Below are 11,856 nucleotides of genomic sequence, written 5' to 3'. Positions count from 1 at the left end.
ATGTTTCTACACTGTAATGCTGACTGCTGTGAGTATTTATTAACTTGCATGTAGATATGTAGATACTGAATATATAGATGATAGAAGTTTGTGACCACTTCCAAGTTTGTGTTTCTTTTGCCATATCCAAGACAAATGGCACTGGAGAATCATAAGTTGGAGACCGTTATTGTAGACAAAGGTATGGCCAGAGTTAACAGTATAAAATTGAACCCCATCAATGGCTGGAATGAAGGGGCAAGTTTAATACAGTCTCCTCAACGTCTATGTCCATCTCCAAGCTTAAAGCCAGACAGTATAGCTCCAAAGACCCCTTTTGTTATAGGAGATTATGGACTTCACCACTACGGGGACATGTCAAAAAAAGATCCAGTATGCCTGGGTCTACGCCAAATTTTATATTAGGTGATATAGATGTCATAGGGAGGGGTCTGTTACTCAGAAACCCCTCTATAAGCTTTTCTTTTCCATTCTGGTGGACTTGAGTCATCCACCTATTCCTTCTTTATGGTTAGATGTTAATCTGATACAGTAGGTAAATATTAATTCTAGAAGTACTGTAAGTGCAGCACAAGAGAAGTCTAAGTGACTAATAATGCAGACATCTATGTATTCTAGACATCTGACAAGCTCATCACTATTATGCTCTTGTTTGAGATCTCCTAGAAGAATTGCTGCCATCCAGATTTCAATGGAGAATTTCACATCTGCTCTTGGAAGTGTTACCTTGATCTTCACTTATGAGGTTGATTATGTCACCCGAACTGTTTTTCTGGTTATATCCTTTTTGTGTTTCACCTTCTTCTTCTACTTCATCGCCATTATGCTGAAGGTCTTCTTCACCACTGCTCACATGCAGGAGGACCCTCGATATGTCTTCTTTGTCCACATGCTCATCAATGACACGTTGTATATCGTCTTCACAAATTTCCTTGTAGTGTCTTACATGTATGCTGTATACTTTCCCCTAATACTCTGTTTCATCATTAACACTTTGACTGGCTGTATCTTTCTAGTGACCCCATACAACCTGGCCCTCATGTCTCTAGAACGTTACATAGCCATATGTTTCCCACTGAGACGCTTGCAGTTTTGTACACCAAAGAGAGCTAAATATGCTATTCTTGTGGTCTGGGTCATAGGTTTGTCTCTATGTCTTGTAAACTTCATTATAGCGTTGAGCTTAGCAGACAGAACCTTCTATTCTCTTTATGTGTTGTGTGATGATAGTCCAATGCTGAGTATAAGCCCCATAATAGGCCAGATTTGCAACTTCATCAATATATTCAGCTTCTCTGGGGTCGCTTTGATCATTGTATTTACCTACATTAATGTCATGCTGGTTGCCAGGAAGATCGGATCCGGTAGTTCTTCAGCCCTTAAAGCTGGTAAAACTATGATGCTCCATGCCTTCCAACTCCTATTATGCATGGTCGCCTTCATGTCCAACCTATCTGATGTCTTTGTGAACAATTACTTGTATCTCGTAATTGTTACAAACTACATGTTGTTCACGTGTGTGCCCAGATTCCTCAGTCCACTCATCTATGGGGTCAGAGATGAAGCTTTTCGAAAACATATACGAAAAAATTGCTCAATAACATGTCACAATTGTCCACAATCAGGTTTGGAAAAATTATAATTATTCCAATAAAGGACTGCACAAATGAATACACTTCTCAACATCTGTACTTCTCATATAAATGGATATTGTTTTTGGTGGACAAGTCACTAGGAGTCACATTGATAGCAGGGTCCTAATATCAAGAAATCTCCATTGATAAAGGTAACAGAGCTCAATGACTTTCAGTTTTACAAACAGATGCCACCTTTGATGCCGCCAAATTTTTGCCCTATTTGATGGGCTCAGATCATGTATGTGCTATAATGACAAGCAGAAACAGCAGCTCAGCCGTGAAGCATTGGTCTACATGTTCATACGAGATGAGTGCTGATCTCTGGAGAACAAAAAGTGAACTACTTACATACTGCCAAAATCCAAACTAACATATTAAGAAGGTGCCAAAAGTCCTTCATCTATCTCCACCTACTGTACAATCCTGCAGTCTTCATCTGGAGGAAGATAAAAAAAATCCAGCCTGACAAATATGAAGAAGATCCATAGTATAATGGTTCTTACAGTGGAGACCTCCTTATTGTGACCTCTCGTACAATAGAAACCCCCGTTGTATGACTGCTCTTATAGTAGTGACTAGAGATGAGTGAATTTCTCAAAATTTTTCGAAAAGATTTGCTTCGATCCAAATTTTTGGGCAGCGAATTACGTTAAAAAATGGGTATTTCCTGGCTGCAGAGAGCTTGTATAGTGGTGTAAAATACTGTGCCTTTATAGTGGTGGAGAACACTGTGCCTGTATAGTGGTGGAGAACACTGTGCCTGTATAGGGGTGTAGAACACTGTGCCTGTATAGTGGTGTAGAACACTGTGCCTGTATAGTGGTGTAGAACACTGTGCCTGTATAGTGGTGTAGAACACTGTGCCTGTATAGTGGTGTAGAACACTGTGCCTGTATAGGGGTGTAGAACACTGTGCCTGTATAGTGGTGTAGAACACTGTGCCTGTATAGTGGTGTAGAACACTGTGCCTTTATAGTGGTGTAGAACACTGTGCCTGTATAGCGGTGTAGAACACTGTGCCTGTATAGCGGTGTAGAACACTGTGCCTGTATAGCGGTGTAGAACACTGTGCCTGTATAGTGGTGTAGAACACTGTGCCTTTATAGTGGTGTAGAACACTGTGCCTGTATAGCGGTGTAGAACACTGTGCCTGTATAGCGGTGTAGAACACTGTGCCTGTATAGCGGTGTAGAACAATGTGCCTGTATAGTGGTGTAGAACACTGTGCCTGTATAGTGGTGTAGAACACTGTGCCTTTATAGTGGTGTAGAATACTGTGCCTGTATAGTGGTGTAGAACACTGTGCCTGTATAGTGGTGTAGAACACTGTGCCTGTATAGTGGTGTAGAACACTGTGCCTGTATAGTGGTGTAGAACACTGTGCCTTGCAGTAACACACATAGGGAGTCTGCTGTGGTAGTTAAATAATACTTTGAGTCAGTATGACATGCAGATGACAGTGGTCGGTCTTAGAATCACTGCACACTTCACTTATTTGGGCGGTCACGGGGCCAAAACTGACCAAATAACTCACTCAGCCTTACAATCGATGTTAGCGTCAAGAAGAAGCGCACTCCTTTTACACCCTCATCAACTGATTCCACATAGATGTTGTAGGAAGGCGCAAGGGTCCGTCATTGACGGAAGGTACGTGTCACCGAGGTTCCTGGCCTCGGTGAGATAGGAACCGGTTATTATGTATGTCAGCCGCAGCTAGTGCTCGCTGACACAGTTTTTTCTTAGTGTGGCTGAAAAGCCAATCCGGGCCGGTTCTTATTGGGAGCAGCCAAAGAGCAGGGTGGGTGGCTGTTCCCCACGTCCAGGCCAGGTTTTGGGCTGGGGTTTAAAAACCCGGCCAGCAGCTCAGCTGGGTGTGGAATGAACCTCCAGGTGAAAGTGGAGCTCTGTGTTTTGGGAGCTGAGTATTTCTACCATACTACAAGGCTGAGAGCTGCATGAGAGCTGCCAGCTGGAAGCCAGGCGCCCTAAAGCCTGCTGTGGACCGCCAGGTGACGTGTTTCTTTGACTTCTGTGGACTTTTGCTGTGTGAATTAACACGAGGATTCGTGCAGTGTGAATTAACACCAGGGCCCTGCCTAGTACTGTGTTTTTTTTCCTGCCTTTTTGTGCGAATAAACACTGACTTTTGTTTATCAACCGTGGTTTTGCCTCTGTATTGCGTCCGCTTACCCTGCCTACCAGAGCAAATCCCTACAATGTCTACAGAACCTGTTCTATTAAATGATTATGCAAGTAGAGCCCCCTGACCGAGTGGAGAGGGTGTCAGTAGTAAGTTTGTGTTAAGGTCACTGATTATTTTCGCCTTCCTCTGATCTGTCAGAAGAATAACCCAATAATAACGGATCCTGTCTGTGGAGCATCCGCCTTTACTCGGTCAGCATTTGCTCAATAATCCATCAATATTGCTAAAGGCAAAAAAAAACAGGAGTGGATCTAAAACAGAGATGACACGTGAATAGAATATTTGCCTGTCTTCTGTGTTTTGTACCCACTCCTGCTTTTGGCTACCAAATCATAAGCCAATTCTGGAACCATACAGGCCTTACAGCTGCTACATAGACAGGATCCGTTGTATGTCTCATATTTCCTTCCTTCTGACAGAACAGAAGAAAGGTCAAATAAATGATGATGTCAGCCAGGCTGAAAGCCAAACAAAATAGTGGCCCAGTCATGATGTGAAGAGGGTGGGAACAGCGTGATAAATTTAAAGAGTGTACCTATGACATAGTGGTGAGGTGGAAGCAGCATGAGGAGACCACAGAGTGGCCCAATGACAGGGTCTGGAGGTGGAAGCAGTATGAGGAGACCACCGATTGGCACCATAACAGAGTCTAGAGTTGGCAGCAGTATGGGGAGGCCACCGAGTGGCACAATGACAGAGTCTGGAGGTGGCGGCAGCAGTATCAGCAGAAGGCCACTGAGTGGCACAATGACAAAGTCTGCATTTGGCAGTAGTATGAGGAGGCCGCCGAGTAGCACAATGAGAGAGTCTGGAGGTGGTGGCAGTATGAGGAGGCTACCAAGTGGCACAATGAAAGAGTCTTGAGGTTGCAGCAGTATGAAGAGGTCACCGAGTGGCACAATGAAAGAGTCTGGAGGTGGTGGCAGTATGAGGAGGCCACAGAGGCCATTTTGGACATATGCAGACTGCAGTCTCTTATAACCTCTGAGTCCATCATCACCTGCCTGCTCCCTGGGCGTCGCACAGTGATGATGTGGCAACACCTGACTATATCAGTCTGCTCTGTTTCAGGTTCATGCCCTTGCGTTTGTTCTCCAAGGTGCATCTCTGGCAGTCTGAGCTCCTTGTGTGTTCCTGTGTATGATCTGGCCTGGCTGACGTTTCCTCTGGCTTTCGACCCCGCATCGGCAGACGTACCCGCTTTGGATCTGACCCCAGCTTAGATGACTACCAGCTTTGGACCGGATTCCAGCTTGGACGACTGCCTGCATTGGACTTGACCGACTTCTTCCTAACCTCGCTGTCCCTGATGAATGTTTATTTATGTTCCTTTAAATAGACAACTTTATTTTACCTGCGTTTGCATGTGGTCTGGTTTCCTGGCTCCCTTGACACTTATATATTTTTCTTTTTGTAATGAAATACGCCACTAAATGCTTTCACCACGTATAGCTGCAGAAGTGAACTGCATATATACTTTTCTTTTTCTACTGAAATACGCCACTAAATGCTTTCACCATATATAGCTGCAGAAGTGAACTGAGAATATGCACTGCTCAAAAAAATAAAGGGAACACAAAAATAACACATCCTAGATCTGAATTAATTGAATATTCTTCTGAAATACTTTGTTCTTTACATAGTTGAATGTGCTGACAACAAAATCACACAAAAAAAAAAAAATGGAAATCAAATTTTTCAACCCATGGAGGTCTGGAGTTGGAGTCACACTCAAAATTAAAGTGGAAAAACACACTACAGGCTGATCCAACTTTGATATAATGTCCTAAAAACAAGTCAAAATGAGGCTCATTAGTGTGTGTGGCCTCCACGTGCCTGTATGACCTCCCTACAACGCCTGTGCATGCTCCTGATGAGGTGGCGGACGGTCTCCTGAGGGATCTCCTCCCAGACCTGGACTAAAGCATCTGCCAACTCCTGGACAGTCTGTGGTGCAACGTGACGTTGGTGGATAGAGCGAGACATGATGTCCCAGATGTGCTCAATTGGATTCAGGTCTGGGGAAGGGGCGGGCCAGTCCATAGCATCAATGCCTTCGTCTTGCAGGAACTGCTGACACACTCCAGCCACATGAGGTCTAGCATTGTCTTGCATTAGGAGGAACCCAAGGCCAACCGCACCAGCATATGGTCTCACAAGGGGTCTGAGGATCTCATCTCGGTACCTAATGGCAGTCAGGCTACCTCTGGCGAGCACATGGAGGGCTGTGCGGCCCTCCAAAGAAATGTCACCCCACACCATTACTGACCCAATGCCAAACCGGTCATGCTGGAGGATGTTGCAGGCAGCAGAACGTTCTCCACGGCGTCTCAAGACTCTGTCACGTCTGTCACATGTGCTCAGTGTGAACCTGCTTTCATCTGTGAAGAGCACAGGGCGGCAGTGGCGAATTTGCCAATCTTGGTGTTCTCTGGCAAATGCCAAACGTCCTGCACGGTGTTGGGCTGTAAGCACAACCCCCACCTGTGGATGTCGGGCCCTCATATCACCCTCATGGAGTCTGTTTCTGACCGTTTGAGCAGACACATGCACATTTGTGGCCTGCTGGAGGTCATTTTGCAGGGCTCTGGCAGTGCTCCTCCTGTTCCTCCTTGCACAAAGGCGGAGGAAGCGGTCCTGCTGCTGGGTTGTTGCCCTCCTACGGCCTCCTCCACGTCTCCTGATGTACTGGCCTGTCTCCTGGTAGCGGCCCAATGCTATGGACACTACGCTGGCAGACACAGCAAACCTTCTTGCCACAGCTCGCATTGATGTGCCATCCTGGATAAGCTGCACTACCTGAGCCACTTGTGTGGGTTGTAGACTCCGTCTCATGCTACCAGTAGAGTGAAAGCACCGCCAGCATTCAAAAGTGACCAAAACATCAGCCAGGAAGCATAGGAACTGAGAAGTGGTCTGAGGTCACCACCTGCAGAGCCACTCCTTTATTGGGGGTGTCTTGCTAATTGCCTATAATTTCCACCTGTTGTCTATCCCATTTGCACAACAGCATATGAAATTGATTGTCACTCAGTGTTGCTTCCTAAGTGGACAGTTTGATTTCACAGAAGTGTGATTGACTTGGAGTTACAGTGTGTTGTTTAAGTGTTCCCTTTATTTTTTTGAGCAGTGTAGTTGTTTAGTTAGGAATAGTTCATTAGAGTCTAGTGTTATTGAGTTGTTAAGTTAATGGTTTTTATGTAGATTGATTAATTAATTAGTGTATAGTGTTGCTCTCACAACCTCATCCTCGTCCTCCTCCTGAGAAGCTGGAGGGGGTGAAGCGGCAAGCTCCTCCCCCGACGCAGAGACCTCCACCCCTGCCTTTCTGGAAGGCCTGTGGCAGACGGAGAGAACGGGAACATCTATAATGACACAATTTTCATAATTTATAAAAGCAACTCTTAAAGCATAACTGTACATACACATTACAGAGTGTTGGTGAAAGATACAAGTAGGTTAAGGCTGACATGTCAGCCTGCATTTGTGGGAGGGGCGTAGGCGCCCTTAAAAGGAGGCATGCCCTCTCCCCATTTGCGTGCGTTTCTGGTGCCTTCTCCCGCCTGACGTCACGCCCCGTCCTGCAGCTCTGCTGGGTAGGTAAGTTTGCTGAGGGTTCCCCTCCATCGCTTTCCAGGCGGCTGTTGGGGTAAGTTTCGGGCTCCACCGCACCCCCCTCCGGCGTGTCCATCTTCCCCCCCCCCCCCGGTCCGGTCCGGTCCGCTCCGCTCCCCTCCGCTCCACTCACCACTCACCTCGCATCCCGGTTCGCACGCCAGGCCCGGCCTTACTCAGGTGCCACCCCGAAAACAGATCTCGCGGGACGTCGGCAGCGCTCCGTTGCCATGGCTACGTATCTGCGTCCCGGCCGGTCTTTGCTGTCGGGTTCCCGTCCTGGCTCCGGCCGCCACAGCAGCTCAAACCCCCTAGTCTGGCTGGTCCTGGCGCTCTCCCCACGGGCAGGTCCGTCGAGACCCAGGGGTACCGCTTCTTTCACACGCAGCCACTGGCCGGCGCCGGCTGCTGTTCGCCAGCAATAAAGTTTTAAAAAAAAAATATAATAATAATTGTTATACACACTGGTTCCACTCCATAAACCCCATCATAGGCCCTCGCCAGCTCACACACATCATAGCTGCTTGACAGGGGTTGGCACTCCGCTGGCTCCCACGGGCCCCCCCCTCTGTCTGGCTAAACTACAGACCAGTCAACCCTCCACACCCCACGGCAGCGGTCCCGCTGCCTCGCACCTCATCTCCCACAGACAGTCTTATCAGTCACAGGGACACGCTTTTCCCTGGTCCAGGGTCGTACCATGGCATCAGGGGCCACCTCCCCCCCCCCCCCCCGCCCCCCTCACGCTACTGGTTATTGTTGCAGACTCTGGTTACTCTGCCGTGCTTGACATCCATCGTCTGCCAAAAGTTCTCTACGAATTCCACCCGCTGCGAACACCGCCATTCTGCTCTGCCGCATCTACAGACATTGTTCGGTAATTACTTCTTGATTCTATGTCATAACATGCTCCGCCATGTTTGGGACCTATTTTGTGTAAATTTTACGTATTTCTTGTCATCTCATTGCCTTGGCGCTACGGGCTTACGTTTTTCTCTCATACCATACCGGTTCCCGGTCGCGGTTCAGGCTCACGTTTCAGTTTCGTCAGAGCCGGGGTCAGGAACAAAAAAAAAAAAAGGGCCTTATTCTCATGTTTGCTGTCTGTATTTCCGTTTGCAGGCTCACTGGTTGGGTGCTTCTGTCGTCAGTTACGTTTCTGGCTCACGTTTCTGTCATAACATGTCTGCTGCCTGTTACGTTCCAGGCTTACGTTTTTCTCTGTCTAGCGTCAGTCACTTTCCTGGCTCACATTTCCCGTCATTTCATGTTTGTTGCCCGCCACGTCTGCGGGCTTACGTTTTTCCTTTTTTCTTTTGCCGGTTTCTCTCCGGTTCACTTTTCAATACATGTCCTGCTGCCTGTCACGATTCAGGCTTACGTTTTTCTCTGTCTAGCATCAGTCACTTTCCTGGCTCACATTTCCCGTTATTTCATGTCTGTTGCCCGCCACGTCTGCGGGCTTACGTTTTTCCTTTTTTCTTTTGCCGGTTTCTCTCCGGTTCACTTTTCAATACATGTCCTGCTGCCTGTCACGATTCAGGCTTACGTTTTTCCAATTGTTGCCTGTTACGCTTCAGGCTTACGTATCTACTGTACCCCGTCTGTTGCCTGTCACGTCGTCAGGCGTACGTTTCTCCCATGTTTTTATTTCCCGTCACGATGCCGGTTTTACGTTGTCCATTACCGGTTACAGGTCAGGATCATACGGTTAATCACTATTTTGTCGCTATCATTGTTTTTCAGGGTCGAGCGATATTATTTTCTACGGTACAACCCAAGGTTTGGTTTTTTCCATGTGTTCACTCCTCTGTCAATGGCCACGTCCTCGTAGCGCTTACGTCTCGTTTTCACTTTCAGGTTGGTAAGGTCTTCCACAGTAGTACCCCCTTCATAGCTCTAGTCACTCGCCCGCCCCAAGTTCGCTCTTCATCACCATTCACGGCTCGGGTGTCGTCGTTCTATCACTTGGGGTCTCCAGCTCAGATGTTAATTTTTTGTTTATCACCTCACAGCCACGAAATGTCGCAGATTTCCAATATCGAGGAAGCTCTGTCCGTCCCGGAGACACCCGCATCCGAACGGCCCTGCTCCTCATCACTGAGGAGTTGGACGATCGCCAAGTTAATTGCGGAGCTTAATAGAAGAGGGATCCAACACCCCGCTTCCGCCCGGAAAGCCGAACTATTCAGGCTACTCACGGCGGAGCCAGCAGCCCAGGACTTGGAGCAAGTCTCCATGTCCACCATGCAAGTGTCTCTGACACAACTGCACGCTATGATGAACACTATCGCCTCCTCAGTCTCAGACGTGCAGTCCAGACTCCAGGCAGTGGAGTCTCACCAGGGACTGTCATCCGAGCGGGTCGCCTCTCCACTGCCGGCGGCCCCCGTGGCAGGGTTGGTTCCCCCAGGTAGAGTTCTTTGCGCACCCGAGGTAGCTCCGGCCCATTTCATCCCCAGCAACATCAAGAAGGACATTTTAGAGGGCAAGGACGTCAACCTGGCGTCTATTTTGAGAGCAACCCATGACACAGTGGAGAGCAAGACCATTGCTTGCGGCGACATGTCCATCGTCCTCAAAGCGAGGGACCCCCGCCTCAACAGGAAGCTAACCCCCATGGAGTTTGTCCTGGCGTTTAGCTTATACAGAGATGTCATCTGCTCCGTCCACCCTGAGAGGCGGGAAGAGTTGGACACTTACTTATACAGGGTCACGGAGTTGGGCCACAAGTACGGTGGGCAGGCTTTTTACGATTACCATCGTTCGTTTCTCAGCTAAAGCCGCCGCCTCGCTGGTCCAATTCCAGCACCTTACGAACTGGGCGGTAATGGACATGGAACTCTTTTGCCGACATTTCGCGTGCCTCAGGGCACCGGCATGTACGTCATGCCAGTCCATTACTCACTCGTCGGACTGGTGCCCCAACTCAGGTCCCTCCACATCCCAGGGCAGATCCCTCCGTAGTAGCTCCGGGCCCCTCCCACGTCCTGGCGCCACCACGGATAAATTAGGCCGGCCAATAGTTTTTCTGGGCAACAGCCAGGTTTGTATAATTTTAATCAGGAGGCTTGTTATTACAACAAGTGCAGGGCTCTCCACGTCTGCACAGGCTGTTTCAGGGCTCACCCGCAGACGGCGTGTCCTCAAAGAACAAGGCCATCCTGGCTAAGCGGGGTCAACGTGGTCTTGTTAGAGTCCCTTTTGCGCGAGCACCATAGGCCGCATTGGGTGCAGTTCCTGGTCTCCGGGTTCACTACAGGGTTCCACACGGGGCTAGTAGCTCTCCCACAAACTTCCTGGGAAGGGCCCAATCTACTGTCAGCGAGCAGGGACCCTGAGCCGGTGGGGACTCTGATCAAATCAGAGTTGGAGAAGGGGTTTCTCATCGGCCCCTTCCCCTTCATTCCATTCGACCTCTGGAGGATCAACCCTATCGGTATTGTGACCAAGCAGTTCACCAATAAAGCACGTTTAATCTATGACTTGTCGGCGCCTCATGGCTCCAGTGTACCCAGTCTCAACTCCTTAGTGCCTTCTGAGGAGTTCTCCATGAGCTACGCCACCATAGACGAAGCCATACAGCTGATCCTCCAGGTAGGTCGGGGGGCGTGGTTGGCAAAGGCAGATATCGCCGACGCCTTCAAGCTGCTGCCCATTCATCCACGGCTCTGGAGGTTCTACGGCATCAAGTGGCAAGATCAGTACTTCTTTGCCAATCGCCTGACGTTCGGGTCCAAGAGCAGTCCCTGGCTGTTCGACCAGTTCGCGCAGGCATTGCATTGGATCCTGGTCAACCACTGTGGTTGCCCTATGACCATCCACTACTTGGATGATTTTCTCATCATTGAAAGCCCAGACCGCCAGCCTTGCAAACTCCAGGCTCTGCTGCACATGTTCGGCCGACTTAATGTTCCGGTGGCAGCTGCAAAAACTGAAGGACCCGCCACGGTAATCACCTTCCTAGGCATAACGCTAGATACAAGGAAGATGGAGGCCAGGCTTCCAGCAGAGAAATTGGCAAAGATCAAGACAGCCATTTCAACCGCGGCGGGCTGCAGGACCTGCACCAAGGTCGAGTTGCAGTCCCTTTTAGGCATGCTCAACTTTGCCACCAAAGTCATGCCCCAGGGCAGGGCCTTCATGTCCAGGCTTCTCCAATTGCTCCCCTCAGCCCCAGAGCAGGACAGTCTCGTCACCTTAGACGCACAAGCCATGGCCGACTTGTCCATGTGGGAGAACTTCCTGGCCTCTTGGAACGGTATCTCGTTGTTCGTTCCTCGGCTAGGGCCAGAGTCCACCTTGATTTTCTCAGACGCCGCCGCCTCCGGGGGGTTCGCGGCGATCTGTGGGAACCAATGGTTCGCGGGCCCTTGGCCACCCGAGGTATCAACAGCCAGA

At 48.9% G+C, this 11,856-nt stretch overlaps 1 protein-coding gene across 1 annotated transcript; it reads left to right on the top strand.

Annotated features, from left to right (window-relative positions):
* Positions 1-823: 823 nt before the first annotated feature.
* On the top strand, positions 824-1,642 carry LOC120994055 (odorant receptor 131-2-like). The gene has a single exon (XM_040422514.1). The coding sequence runs from the start codon at positions 824-826 to the stop codon at positions 1,640-1,642; it is 819 nt and encodes a 272-aa protein (XP_040278448.1).
* The last annotated feature ends 10,214 nt before the right edge of the window (positions 1,643-11,856 follow it).

The sequence above is a fragment of the Bufo bufo genome, chromosome 3 (genome assembly GCF_905171765.1).
Source record: "Bufo bufo chromosome 3, aBufBuf1.1, whole genome shotgun sequence".
NCBI classification, from domain to species: Eukaryota; Metazoa; Chordata; class Amphibia; order Anura; family Bufonidae; genus Bufo; species Bufo bufo.
The sequence above is the reverse complement of the archived record's forward strand: the minus strand, read 5'-3'. Positions and strand labels throughout refer to the sequence as shown.

Excerpts from the sequence above, each read along its gene's own strand:
- LOC120994055 (XM_040422514.1), top strand. The coding sequence starts at position 824 with ATGCTGAAGGTCTTCTTCACCACTGCTCACATGCAGGAGGACCCTCGA.